The sequence below is a fragment of the Hyperolius riggenbachi genome, chromosome 11, assembly GCF_040937935.1.
Source record: "Hyperolius riggenbachi isolate aHypRig1 chromosome 11, aHypRig1.pri, whole genome shotgun sequence".
NCBI classification, from domain to species: domain Eukaryota; kingdom Metazoa; phylum Chordata; class Amphibia; order Anura; family Hyperoliidae; genus Hyperolius; species Hyperolius riggenbachi.
In genome coordinates, this window is record NC_090656.1 from 198,755,902 (window position 1) to 198,771,506 (window position 15,605).

Here is a 15,605-nt window from a genome sequence, read left to right on the forward strand (position 1 = left end):
CGTTAGCAGACGACATAAAAGCATCCATCACGTCAGCTATAGCGGAGGTCAGAGAGGAGGTAGCCGCCATAAATACCAGACTGACTGACATAGAGCGAGCGGGGAAAAAGAGGGATGGCAAAATAAAGTGGCTTCACAACGCAGTATCCACACACAACTGCAGGCTGATAGATCACAGCAGACACCTGGAAGATCTGGACAACAGGGGGAGAAGGTCAAACATAAGAGTAAAGGGCTTACCGGAATCTGTTTCATCTGACTCACTTGTTGCTGCCCTGTCAGCAATCTTCAATGAGCTACTAGACAGAGATAAAGAGACCCCAATAGAATTTGTCCGAGCCCACAGAGCCCTTAAACCGCGCGGCTCTGATGGAGACCCCCCGAGAGATGTGGTGTGCTGTCTAGCCTCTTTCCAGCTAAAGGAAGAAATAATGAAAGCAGCTAGATCACAGGAGGAAATCATCTTCAACGAAACGGCTATATCTCTTTACCAAGATCTATCCTTAATAACTCTTACAAACCGCAGAGCTCTAAAACCCCTGACCAACATGCTACAAGAGAAAGGCTTTCAATATAGATGGCGCTTCCCTTTTGCCTTGACGGTCCTGCATAAAGGCCGCACAGCGATTCTGCAAACACTTTAAGATCTGCCAGGATTCCGCAAACTTTTAGGGCTACCTAAAATAGCTCTACCTAATTGGTATGAAGAATACCGAATGCAGGACGCAAAAAAGGCGGAATCGGATGAGAGAGAAGACGCATCTGCATCTCCACCGAGTTCACAAAGGAAAAAGGGCTCCCCTACCAGGAAGACTTCAAGCTCCTCGTGTTTAGAGGATGAAGACGCCACCTAAACAGACTTTCAAAATGTGAGTTTTAAATACAGGTAGCATATATGCAGATAGCAAACAATGATTTCTCCTATACGCTATATGCTACCCGCTGGTCTGTTATCCTAGATACTGTGTCCACTTTTATATACGGCACAAAACCTTTCATGCATAATCCTGGATTTGTTTGATGTAACTCTAAGATTTAAGATTTTCTATTAGTTTACATACTTGCAGGTTATCGTTATACGCTTGTAATATTGGGTAAAGTCATGTGATTTACTGTGCAAAAAAAACAAAACAAAAATCTTTCAAGTCATGTCTAGCTACTACTGCAAAATACCCACTAGAAATACACTGAGGCTCTGTCAGAGCGCGCTGGCAAATGTAACTGCAGTGCGGGACAGAAGCTGACGTGCTCCCATAGATCATTCTCCCCACTCTAACTACCCCCTAGCACATGACCCTACCCTATAGCCGCTCAAACTCACCTTTTCTGAAAAGATGTATACCCCCTGCCCCCTCCCTGCTAACACTGATCTGATATCGCATACGCTTTATTAAATACGGGGCATTACTAACAATCCCTCATAAACCTTAGATTTATTTGCTTTTCCCTTTTTATCTACCTACACCATTGAATGCCGGGCAATTGGTATATGTTTAGACGGGGAGGCACAGGGTCATTGGAGAGTTAGAGGAGCACCGGTGGCCGGTATGGGCGGGAGGGAGAGGGGGGGAGGCGGAGCTCATATGAAAATTATCTCTTTTTAGTAATTCACCCCCACTACTTTCAGTAAACCTGGGTAAAGAATTGTGGTGGCCTTTTATTCCCTAGCTATCTCTACAAAACATATAGTTTGAATGTGCAAATCCTCATACATTCTGTACTCTTAAAGCGGATTAAACATCTTAATCGGGCTACGTTCCTGGTATAATACGCTATAATAGAGTCTTATTGGTCTTGTTAACCCATCCAGTTCCAAATAGGGTCCAATAGTCTCCGTTCTATTATCATCCAAACTTACCACCACTACCCCAAAACAGAGAACTTTGATACAAAGCTCTCTGAACACACCCCTATTTTATTTTGGGTTGGTACTTAGGAGAAGGCAATCCTTGCCTTCCTCAAACTACCTCTCAAAGGGGCTTTCATCTTTTATCCACCTTAAAGGTAACGCTTTACCTTAATCTGTTGTGTGACGGTACACTTGTGTGACAGGAGTCGAACATAACGGGTGCTACGGTGTGCTCAACCGAACACCACAACTAAAGCTAATTTTTTTTTCCTTAAAGGGGAAAAAATGAAAAACTTTCAGGAAAACTCTAGCTCAGGAAGGAATAAGGTAACTTGGAAAGTTACAGTGGAGGAAATAATTATTTGACCCCTCACTGATTTTGTAAGTTTGTCCAATGACAAAGAAATGAAAAGTCTCAGAACAGTATAATTTCAATGGTAGGTTTATTTTAACAGTGGCAGATAGCACATCAAAAGGAAAATCGAAAAAATAACCTTAAATAAAAGATAGCAACTGATTTGCATTTCATTGAGTGAAATAAGTTTTTGAACCCCTACCAACCATTAAGAGTTCTGGCTCCCACAGAGTGGTTAGACACTTCTACTCAATTAGTCACCCTCATTAAGGACACCTGTCTTAACTAGTCACCTGTATAAAAGACACCTGTCCACAGAATCAATCAATCAAGCAGACTCCAAACTCTCCAACATGGGAAAGACCAAAGAGCTGTCCAAGGATGTCAGAGACAAAATTGTAGACCTGCACAAGGCTGGAATGGGCTACAAAACCATTAGCAAGAAGCTGGGAGAGAAGGTGACAACTGTTGGTGCGATTGTTCGAAAATGGAAGGAGCACAAAATGACCATCAATCGACCTCGCTCTGGGGCTCCACGCAAGATCTCACCTCGTGGGGTGTCAATGGTTCTGAGAAAGGTGAAAAAGCATCCTAGAACTACACGGCAGGAGTTAGTGAATGACCTCAAATTAGCAGGGACCACAGTCACTAAGAAAACCATTGGAAACACATTACACCGCAATGGATTAAAATCCTGCAGGGCTCGCAAGGTCCCCCTGCTCAAGAAGGCACATGTGCAGGCCCGTCTGAAGTTTGCCAATGAACACCTGAATGATTCTGTGAGTGACTGGGAGAAGGTGCTGTGGTCTGATGAGACCAAAATAGAGCTCTTTGGCATTAACTCAACTCGCTGTGTTTGGAGGAAGAAAAATGCTGCCTATGACCCCCAAAACACCGTCCCCACCGTCAAGCATGGGGGTGGAAACATTTTGCTTTGGGGGTGCTTTTCTGCTAAGGGCACAGGACAACTTAAAGTGGTCTAACACCCAGCATTTCAAGTTTGCTTTAAAAGATTGCTTACAGCTTATAAACTATTATGCCAGATTTTTTTTTTTGCAGAAATTCACTGAATGGATTAAACATTACATTTTAGTGCTGCATTTAGCTAGAAATCCTCCTCCGTGCTTGCTTGTTTAGTTACAAATGTATCTATCTACAATGTAACAAACAAACACTGCTCTGAGAGAACAAAGAGGGCTTCCCCGGCAGGCTTTTCAAAGGTCTATTTGTATTCCAAATAAAGATACATTTGTAACTAAAAAGATAAGCACGGATGCGGATTTCTAGTTAAATCCAACACTAAAATGTCATGTTTAACCCATTCAGTGAATTTCTGCCTAAAAAAAAATCTGGCATAATAGTTTGTAAGCTGTAAGCAATCTTTTAAAGCAAAGTTGTAATGCTGGGTGTTAAACCGCTTTAATCGCATTAACGGGAAAATGGACAGAGCCATGTATCATGAAATCCTGAACGACAACCTCCTTCCCTCTGCCAGGAAACTGAAAATGGGTCGTGGATGGGTGTTCCAGCACGACAATGACCCAAAACATACAGCAAAGGCAACAAAGGAGTGGCTCAAGAAGAAGCACATTAAGGTCATGGAGTGGCCTAGTCACTCTTTGGACCTTAATCCAATAGAAAACCTATGGAGGGAGCTCAAGCTCAGAGTTGCACAGAGACAGCCTTGAAACCTTAGGGATTTAGAGATGATCTGCAAAGAGGAGTGGACCAACATTCCTCCTAAAATGTGTGCAAACTTGGTCATCAATTACAAGAAACGTTTGACCTCTGTGCTTGCAAACAAGGGTTTTTCCACTAAGTATTAAGTCTTTTATTGTTAGAGGGTTCAAAAACTTATTTCACTCAATGAAATGCAAATCAGTTGCTATCTTTTATTTAAGGTTATTTTTTAGATTTTCCTTTTGATGTGCTGTCTGCCACTGTTAAAATAAACCTACCATTGAAATTATACTGTTCTGAGACTTTTCATTTCTTTGTCAATGGACAAACTTACAAAATCAGTGAGGGGTCAAATAATTATTTCCTCCACTGTACCTCATGGAATATAAATGGCCTTAACACCCCAGAAAAAAGATCCTCTGTGTTTAGACTGCTGCAGAAACAAAAAACCTCCATAGCCATTCTACAGGAAACACATTTCAGGGAAAATAAAATCCCGTTTCTAAGAGACAAAAACTTCACAAAAAGCTTCCATGCACCCTCAAAGGATGGGAAAAATAAAGGCGTATCCATACTGATTCACAAAGACTGTGCTATCAACATCACTGATAACAAAATTGATCCAGAGGGCAGATATCTTTTCCTTAAAGGGAACTCAGGGAATAGGATAATCACTATAGCGGCAATATATGCCCCAAATGAAAAACAAGAAGCTTTCGTGAACAAAACTACGAATCTTCTACTTGATTTTGCAAAAGGAATGATAATCCTAGGGGGAGATTTGAACTCCTCGCTTAATCCAAAAACAGACACTTCTAATGGCAAATCCTCGATACCTTTCAAATCCATAAAAAAAATCAAACAAAACTTACTATCATTGAGACTCATGGATGTCTGGAGACTACAGCATCCACAAACAAGGGACTACACATATTATTCCGACCCTCATGCAAAATACTCCAGAATAGATTACATATTTCTAACTCAGGCAGACCTGGAATGGGCCACTGAAACAGATATTGGACAGCGGGCAATTTCTGACCATGCACCAGTCCATCTCACACTTCAGTTCCCCATATCCAGAACTAACCAATTCATATGGAGACTCAACCCTGACTTACTAGACAACCAAGCCTCTATTGACCGGATAGAGAATTCCATATCAGAATACATAAGCAACAATGCAAACGCAGACAGTTTACCGCTCTTGACTTGGGAGGCCCATAAACCGGTAATTAGAGGGGAGTTTATCAGGCTGGGGAAGGAAAAAAAAAAGAGAGGGAAGCTAAACTTAATGCCTTACTACTGAAACTACAACAACTAGAAAGAAAACATAAAGCAAAGCAAGCTGCACAAATCGTTTCCGAACTCAACAACACTAGAGAGGAAATTAAAAACCTACTACTTTAGTCAGCTAGAAAACAAATTCTTAGAGCCGAAAAACACCTTTACGAATGGTCCAATAAAGCGGGTGCATATTTAGCTAGAAGACTAAAAAAAAAAACAGGCACAACAACAAATTAATACGATTATGGATAAAAAAGGACAGAAACATACAACCTCGAAACATATCCTAGAAACATTTAGACAATACTACGATGACCTTTACAATATAGGTGACAAAGACACAACCCCCCAACAAAAAATCCTCAGACAAAACAAAATCCAAAATTTCCTATCTAAAATTGGTCCCAATCAGTGCTGGGCCGAAATTACGCATGAGCGTAATTACGCATCGTAATTCAATGTAAATTTACGCGTAAGCGTTACGCGTAACTTACGGTCTTACGCTTAATTATTTACGCGTAAGACCGTAAGTGGTATCGTAATTACACTGTCTACCGTAATTGCTAGGCATGCGTAATTTTACGAACACTTACGCGTAATTTTACGCGTAATTACTAACGTAAAATCTCCCATTTTCTAAGAGTAGCCAATCAGTCAACATCCTAAGCAACCAATGGTATCTTCTCCCGCCCTTCAGTATAAGAGTACGTTTTGACGCATACGAATGATATGTACGCAATAACTGTCACATTGACGGCTATTGCGTACATATCGTCCGCATGCGTAAACAAATACGCATTAATGGGTATTACGGCACTACGCGTAACATTGTAGTGTAAGCGCCTTCATTACGGTATCCTTACGCGTAATTGCGTAAGTTTACGCGTAATTACAGTGATGTACCATAGATAATTTCCTACGCCGTAACCTTAATTGCGTAATGCGTAATAGCGTAAAATTACGCGTAATGATCCGTAAGCGTAGATTTTTCCATTACGACCAGCACTGGTCCCAATCCCTTAGACAACCTCAAAGCGGAAGAGTTAGACCAACCAATCACTAAAGAAGAATTCCTCCAAACAGTCAGCAAACTCAAGAAGGGCAAGAGCCCAGGACCAGACGGCCTCACTGAGATATACAACAAAACTTTTGCAACAACTTTAGCTGACACCTTCTTAGCAGTTTTCAATTCTATAGGACCTGACCCCCGCCCTTCCCCACAGCTATTAGAAGCCCATATCACCATTTTACACAAACAGGGTAAAGACCCAACTAGCTGCATGAGCTACAGACCAACCTCACTCCTCAACAACGATCTAAAAATGTTTGCAAAAATTATAGCGAATAGAATATCACCATTACTTCCAAGCTTAATAGAACCAGATCAGGCCGGTTTTGTCCCAGGAAGAGAGGGAAAAGAAAATACTACCAAAGCAATTAATGTACATCACTGGCTGTCTCGGCAGGCCATGGAGGGGTGCTTCATCTCCACGGATGCCGAGAAGGCTTTTGATAGAGTGGCCTGGGACTACATAGAGGAAACAATTTTACACCTTAAATTTGGACCAAACATGGCCAACTGGATTCACCTTTTGTACTCCCGACCCACGGCACGAATAAAAGCAAAATTTTTACTTTCAGACACATTTTCCCTCTCCAATGGGACGAGACAAGGGTGCCCCCTTTCACCCATTATTTACATCCTCACCTTGGAACCCTTTCTAAACAAATTCGACTCCATCCCGACATCCATGGGGTCAAAATTGACCAAAAAGAACACAAAATTGCTGCTTTTACAGATGACATGCTGTTTTTTATCACTAAACCCCTAAAATCCATCCCAAATTTAATTAAATGTCTAGAGGATTTCGGTACAATCTCCAACTTGAAAATAAACTTTTCAAAATCTAGTGCCTTAAACGTCTCCTTATCCCAACCCACACTGCATCAGTGCCAACAATCTTTCCCCCTAAGGTGGGAATCTTCAGCTATTACCTACTTAGGAATTAAAATTCCATCAGACCTACAAAGACTCTTTGCATTAAACTATACCCCCTTAGAAACAAAAATAACATCTGATCTCGAAACTTGGGGGAAAATACAAGGTATCTCACGGTTCGGGAAAATGTCAATTATAAAAATGAACATCTTACCCAGATTTCTTTACCTGTTTCAAAATTTACCAATTGCTCTTCCCAAAACGTATATACCAAACATACAAAAAAAACTAATACATTTTATCTGGAATAAACAGAGACCCAGGCTGAAGTTCGAAATCCTCACAAAAACTAAATTGGCGGGAGGGGCGGGTCTACCAGACCTTACTAAATACTAGTTGGCTACACATCTGGTCAGAACTCTGGGGTGGGCAGAAAACAACCTTGAAAAAGACTGGGTACAAATCGAAAATGCCTCACTTCAGCCCCAGGTACCAAACATCCAAAGCTTAATATGGGACCCTGTATCCCAGCGCTCCAAAAATATTCAGAAACACCCGTTAGTGGCCCCAACCTTAAAAGCATTTGTACACTGTAACGAGAAATACAACATTACGGGGAAAGGAAGCCTCTTGACCCCTCTACTGAACAACAAAGATTTTGTGCCTGGCCTGGAGAAAAACTTTCTCTCAGGGTGGCACAAAAGCTCAATCCCTAAGATAGCGGACTTTATACAGAGAGGTGAAGTACTACCATATATGCAAATAAAAGACTATTCCTCCCCAAATAATATTCCAATGTGGCAGTACTTCCAAGTCAGACATTTCATAAGCTCTCTAAAAGCAAAAAACATATTGAAATCTTCAACCACGCTATATGAGGAAAAGATCCTCTCCAATAAAGCTCATAGACACCTTTTGGCCTGGACCTACTCGCTACTAAACAACAATAAATCTGATGACCTACTGCATTACCAGAGAAGATGGAATTTAGCCTTAAAAAAGAACATCCCCCCAGAACAGTGGGAGATAATAGCATTAAACACTCACAAATCCTCTAGAAATGCTTGGTCTCAGGAATAAAATTTCAAATTCCAAACATTATGGTACAAGACGCCTGAAGCGATACACAGATTTGCTCCTGAGATACCTAACAAATGTTGGAGATGTGATAGCAACGATGGATCTTTTCTGCATCTAGCGTGGCATTGCCCATCCCTCAAGACATACTGGAAAAGAGTACACACTCTCACACAGAAAATACATGGTCTCCCCATACCATTCGAACCTGATATATTTCTACTACACAACGCCAACATGAGCCACAAGGAATACAAAAACTCCATATTGCCTCACCTGATAAGCGCAGCCAGGTCACAGATACCTGCCCTCTGGAAGCAAAAAACAAGTCCCTCAATTCAACACTGGATCCAAAAAATAACAAAAATCCAAAACATAGAAGAGCTGATTCACAGCTCACAATACTCAATGGGAAAATTCCACTCAATCTGGGATAGATGGATATCCTTTACCCAATCAAGGGAATGGCTGGCCATCCAAGATACTAACACTTGATACCCTTATCACTAAGATAACACTAGATAGCAGTCTAAGCTAAAAGCTATATGCACCCCAGCGGTTATCCCCTTCTCTGCTGGAGTTCAGTAAGAGAACCAACACTTGCTTACACAGCAAACCTCGCCTTTAAAGAATATATATAGGAAAATTAAATATCCCCAACCCCGTGTGTCGACTCCTTTCTCTAGTGGAAGTTACTGTCATATAAAGTTCCTTAATCCTCCACCTGAACTTATTAACAGGTGGAAAGATGGTTAAAAATTCATATTGTCATGTTACATGTTGAGATTCTAAAATGAGTTCAATAAATATTTTAGAATGCAATAAATATATCTATTAGCCTTTGTAAGAACGCAGAATATACTGGTTTATGTATTTCAAGAAACACATTGTAAACAGGGGCGTAGCAATAGGCCCTGCAGTGCCTGCGCCCGCGGGGGGGCCCGGCCCCCCCCCCTGGGGCCCGCTCGGGGCCGTTTTTTGGGGGCTGGAGGGGTGGCAGCATGAGGGGAAAGCCTTGCCCACAGTCGGCGGGGAGAGGGGAAGTTCCCCCCTCTCCCTCACCTCGGGGCTCTCCCCTCTGCGCTCCCCTCCAGCTAGTGAATGTGTGTGGGCAGCGGGCAGCGGCGGCGGGATACATACCTTCTTCCTTGCGTTCCATCGCCGCCTTCTCGCTCTAGCGGCTGACGTCACTTCCGGAAGCGGAAGTGACGTCAGCCGCTAGAGCGAGAAGGCGGCGATGGAACGCAAGGAAGAAGGTATGTATCCCGCTGCTGCCCGCTGCCCACACACAGGGGGATTTTCAGGTGTCTGCTGCCCACATTACGATTTTCAGGTGCCTGCTGCCCACATTACGATTTTCAGGTGTCTGCTGCCCACATTACGATTTTCAGGTGTCTGCTGCCCACATTACGATTTTCAGGTGCCTGCTGCCCACATTACGATTTTCAGGTGTCTGCTGCCCACATTACGATTTTCTGGTCACTGCTGCCCACATTGCGATTTTCTGGTCACTGCTGCCCACATTGCGATTTTCAGGTGTCTGCTGCCCACATTACGATTTTCTGGTGTCTGCTGCCCACATTACGATTTTCTGGTCACTGCTGCCCACATTACGATTTTCAGGTGTCTGCTGCCCACATTACGATTTTCAGGTGTCTGCTGCCCACATTACGATTTTCTGGTCACTGCTGCCCACATTGCGATTTTCTGGTCACTGCTGCCCACATTGCGATTTTCAGGTGTCTGCTGCCCACATTACGATTTTCTGGTGTCTGCTGCCCACATTACGATTTTCTGGTCACTGCTGCCCACATTACGATTTTCAGGTGTCTGCTGCCCACATTACGATTTTCTGGTGTCTGCTGCCCACATTACGATTTTCTGGTCACTGCTGCCCACATTACGATTTTCAGGTGTCTGCTGCCCACATTACGATTTTCTGGTGTCTGCTGCCCACATTGCGATTTTCTGGTCACTGCTGCCCACATTGCGATTTTCAGGTGTCTGCTGCCCACATTACGATTTTCAGGTGTCTGCTGCCCACATTACGATTTTCAGGTGTCTGCTGCCCACATTACGATTTTCTGGTCACTGCTGCCCACATTGCGATTTTCTGGTCACTGCTGCCCACATTACGATTTTCAGGTGTCTGCTGCCCGCATTACGATTTTCTGGTGTCTGCTGCCCACATTGCGATTTTCTGGTCACTGCTGCCCACATTGCGATTTTCTGGTCACTGCTGCCCACATTACGATTTTCAGGTGTCTGCTGCCCACATTACGATTTTCTGGTGTCTGCTGCCCACATTGCGATTTTCTGGTCACTGCTGCCCACATTGCGATTTTCTGGTCACTGCTGCCCACATTGCGATTTTCTGGTCACTGCTGCCCACATTGCGATTTTCAGGTGTCTGCTGCCCACATTACGATTTTCAGGTGTCTGCTGCCCACATTACGATTTTCAGGTGTCTGCTGCCCACATTACGATTTTCTGGTCACTGCTGCCCACATTGCGATTTTCTGGTCACTGCTGCCCACATTACGATTTTCAGGTGTCTGCAGCCCGCATTACGATTTTCTGGTGTCTGCTGCCCACATTGCGATTTTCTGGTCACTGCTGCCCACATTGCGATTTTCTGGTCACTGCTGCCCACATTACGATTTTCAGGTGTCTGCTGCCCACATTACGATTTTCTGGTGTCTGCTGCCCACATTGCGATTTTCTGGTCACTGCTGCCCACATTGCGATTTTCTGGTCACTGCTGCCCACATTGCGATTTTCAGGTGTCTGCTGCCCACATTACGATTTTCAGGTGTCTGCTGCCCACATTACGATTTTCAGGTGTCTGCTGCCCACATTACGATTTTCTGGTCACTGCTGCCCACATTGCGATTTTCTGGTCACTGCTGCCCACATTACGATTTTCAGGTGTCTGCTGCCCACATTGCGATTTTCAGGTGCCTGCTGCCCACATTACGATTTTCAGGTGTCTGCTGCCCACATTACGATTTTCTGGTGACTGCTGCCCACATTACGATTTTCAGGTGCCTGCTTCCCACATTACGATTTTCAGGTGTCTGCTGCCCACATTACGATTTTCTGGTGACTGCTGCCTACATTGCGATTTTCTGGTGTCTGCTGCCCACATTACGATTTTCTGGTGTATGCTGCCCACATTAGGATTTTCTGGTGACTGCTGCCCACATTGCGATTTTCTGGTGACTGTTGCCCACATTGCGATTTTCTGGTGACTGCTGCCCACATTGCTATTTTCTGGTGACTGCTGCCCACATAAGGATTTTCTGGTGACTGCTGCCCACATTAGGATTTTCTGGTGTGTGCTACCCACATTATGATATTCTGGTGACTGACTGCTGCCCACATTAGGATTTTCTGGTGACTGCTGCCCACATTACGATATTCTGGTGACTGCTGCCCACATTAAGATTTTCTGGTGACTGCTGCCCACATTAGGATTTTCTGGTGACTGATGCCCACATTGCGATTTTCTGGTGACTGCTGCCCACATGGCGATTTTCTGGTGACTGCTGCCCACATTGCGATTTTCTGGTGAACTCTGCCCACATTACGATTTTCTGTCCCACATTACGATATTCTGGTGAACGCTGCCCACATTACGATTGTCTGGTGAATGCTGTCCACGTTACAATTTTCTGGTGACTGCTGCTCACGTTACGATTTTCTGGTGAACTCTGCCCACATTATGATTTTCTTGTGAACTCTGCCCACATTATGATTTTCTGGTGAACGCTGCCCACATTACGATTGTCTGGTGAATGCTGTCCACGTTACAATTTTCTGGTGACTGGTGCCCACATTACGATTTTCTGGTGAACTCTGCCCACATTATGATTTTCTAAAGGCCCACATTACGATTTTCTGGTGAACTCTGCCCACATTACGATTTTCTGGCCCACATTACGATTGTCTGGTAAAATGCTGCCCACTTTACAATTAATTTACAGTGAAACGCTGCCCCATTACGATTATTTGGCACCTATGGGGGGGGCCCCATCCAAATATTCGCAGGGGGCCCAGTGATTTCTAGTTACGCCCCTGATTGTAAACCTTTTTTTTTTAAATGTTCTGTAAACTCTGTATGCTCTTGAATTGTTATACTTACCTGTGTTCTGCTCAATAAACAATATTGAAACAGAAAACTGTGCTGTCCCAGTTGTGCATTGGACACAATGTGGGCTTCACGACTGCTGTCCGGAACCTCCTGCTGTATGGTATTTATTATTACAGCCGTGGTACCAACGCTAAGTGCCAGGGCCTACTACATTGCCTGCTGCCACACATCACTCCTCCTCCTCCTGCTCCTCCTGCTGCTGCTGTATTTAACCTCCCACTGCCAGGGTCCATTTTTATTTTTTTTTTTTAAATTACAACTATTTAAAGGTGATTTCCCTTTAAAAAAAAAAAAAGGCCTACCGAATTCTCGAACACAAATATTTCCCGAAGTCATGAACACGATTACAAACCAAATTCGAATTTGAATCGAATTTGGTGGTCGTGATCGAATTTGAATCTAAATTTGCCACGGACCCAAAGTCGAATGTACTCAAATCGATTTTGGGTACATGTGAGCATGCCATATGATTTTCAGCTTGTATCTTCTTATCCTCTCTCCAGGTATAAATGTGCTTTCCTCATCACTACCATAGTGCACTTGCTGACATATGCATTTTTCATCTCTGTAATATCTGTAATTTCCTGTAGTAGTGAGAATCAGTTTAATCCCCTGGCAATCAGGATTTCAGAAATGGGGGAATGCTATATTGTAAATCTGCTTAAGTGGTGATTCAGAAGCCTCTTTTACTTACATTGGAAGTGCTGAAACTTCAGTTTTTCATTGTGAAGTTCTACTCTCATGCCGTTATAGACACAGTGCTGATAATGGTGAACATGGGACAAAGACTACTGCTCTGCATTAAAGGGAACCTTAAAGGACCACTATCAATGAACATGATTTTTATTTTTCAATTATCTCATGTGCAACATAAACATTTGTAATTGTGTGTGTGTGTGAAACCTGATACCTGACAGGCTTTTGTTTTCATATACAGGGGTTGGACAAAAGAATGGAAACACCTAACATTTTGGCATTCTAATCTTTGAACATGTGTTAAGCAATCAAAACTTGACATATGTTAATTTTTTTTGTTTATTATTTTTGTTATTTGATATGTTTAACCACTTCCCAACTGAGGAGTTTTACCCCCTGACCACCAGAGCAATTTTCACCTTTCAGCGCTCCTTCCATTCATTCGTCTATAATTTTATCATTACTTATCGCAATGAAATGAACTATATTTTGTTTTTTTCACCACCAATTAGGCTTTCTTTAGGTGGGACATTATGCCAAGAATAATTTTATTCTAAATGTGTTTTAATGGGAAAATAGGAAAAAATGTGGGAAAAAATGTATTATTTTTCAGTTTTCGGCCTTTATAGTTTTTAAAGGACTTACGAGCCCAAAAGAGGAAAAAAATGTCTTTATCTTTGTGAATTTGTAACGCACGGAGGACGCCATCCGCGCCCTCCATGCTGTTCCGCCGGGTCCCCGCTGCTTTTGTCCCCCCCGGCCGCACCCCGACCCCACAGCCCGGGTCGTGCCCTCCTTCCTCCACAAATATGGCCGCCGGAGGAGGCCGCGGCTGCGCAGTCCGCACTGCCACGAGTGCGGCTGCGCAGTCCGCACCGCCGCGAGTGCGGCTGCGCAGCTCTAGGTCCTCCCTTCTCGATCCACGCTACGTGCCTCTGTGTGACTGCACTTTGTATTATACAATACCACCACCAGTCAGTGCATACCTTTTCCCTGCACCTGTGTGACTGCACAATTGTATTATAGCAACAGTCACTGCATACCTTTTCCATGCACCTGTGTGACTGCACAATGTATTATAGCAGCAGTCAGTGTATACCTTTTACCTGCACCTGTGTGACTGCACAATTGTATTATAGCAGCAGTCACTGCATACCTTTTCCCTGCACCTGTGTGACTGCACAATTGTATTACAGCAGCAGTCAGTGCATACCTTTTCACTGCACCTGTGTAACTGCACATTGTATTATACCACCAGCAGTCAGGTCAAAAAAATGTTCAGTACCTCACCTTTATCAAAATGAATGAGGCATGGATCCCGGAGGGCTACTGCCTGCCCGAAGACTAAGTCAGTACCCACACACAGCATCTCTGCCTGCACGCCGTGTGATTGCTTGCCCCAAGACTAAGTGAGTCCCCACACAGCATCTCTGCCTGCCGGCCGCTTCTGTCTGCCCCAAGACCAAGTCATTCCCCACACAACATCTGTGCCTGCAGGCCTCCTGACTGCCTTCTTTGCCACCACCAACAGGGTCCAGGACTTCAGGTGGATTCCTGAATTGGTAGGGCCACTGCTGCTACCAAACATGATAATATTTTTTCTGGTGCGTGTACATGCCTAATTTTTCTGGCTGCACAGCGGCTGCAACAACAAAACAAAAGGTATGTACATGTGTCAATTCCCCTTTGTGATCGTTACCTTGCGGCAGTGAAGGAGCTTGTGTATCACAATGAAGCAGTGACCTATATGAGTGTGTTGGGTGGGCACACCCAAGATAATAAGGTTGTTGCTTCATTGTGGACAGACCAAATTCGATCAGCTGGACAGTCACTGCTGTTCTGTTATTGAGCTACCTCAGCCCGGCGACCATATGGGCTTGAAAACTGCCATCGCCTGCACTCTCGCCATCATGCACACCAGTATGGCCATCACTATACAAACAGCTATTTGCGGTGTGTTACATAGTGAGTTTGGTCTGTCAGTGTGAAGCAGTACACTACTAATTGTAGCAGGTAGAAGGAGACTGGGGGGAGGAATCTGTTTTTTTTTATTATTATTACCTGGTCAGTAGCTTGCAAATAAAATGCTGCTGACACAGGATTTAAATTAAGGGCATGTTGCCCATAGCTGTAATGGCTGCTACTGTGTGTGTGGCAGGCGGGGCTGATGGCTGAGCAGAGAGAGGGAGTGAGTGCACTCCTCCCGGTTGCCAGGGCAACCAGATGCATGAGGGGAGCTTTTAAAACTGTGGTTTTTAACAGTTGTTCTCCTCAGGATTGCGCAGTTGAGATTCGGCGGTGAGGGGAGCAGGACAGGCACTGCAGGCAGCTGACAATTTGAATAAATATGGATGCACCGAGATGATTCTTCAATCCTCCGTATACAGCCATCAGTAAATCAAAGCTGACAGGAAGGGAGGAAGCGGAGAGAGAGATTTTGGCAGATGCAAAAGAGCCAGGCAGATGTATAACCAGTAGCTGATGATACAGAGGTGCTGAGAAGAAATTTACAAAGCTGGCATATATATGAAATATGATTAATATTGTGATAAATCAGCGTGTGACAAGA

The 15,605-nt window shown here is 43.7% G+C and overlaps 1 protein-coding gene across 1 annotated transcript in view; it reads left to right on the forward strand.

Annotated features, from left to right (window-relative positions):
* Positions 1-837: 837 nt before the first annotated feature.
* The window catches only part of LOC137537939 (vomeronasal type-2 receptor 26-like), a 30,583-nt gene continuing 15,815 nt past the window's right edge, over positions 838-15,605 (forward strand). The window contains exons 1-3 of the mRNA XM_068259868.1: positions 838-869; positions 6,175-6,765; positions 12,844-12,907. Coding sequence (XP_068115969.1) covers positions 838-869; positions 6,175-6,765; positions 12,844-12,907 — 687 coding nt within the window. The remainder of the gene's footprint in view (positions 870-6,174; positions 6,766-12,843; positions 12,908-15,605) is intronic.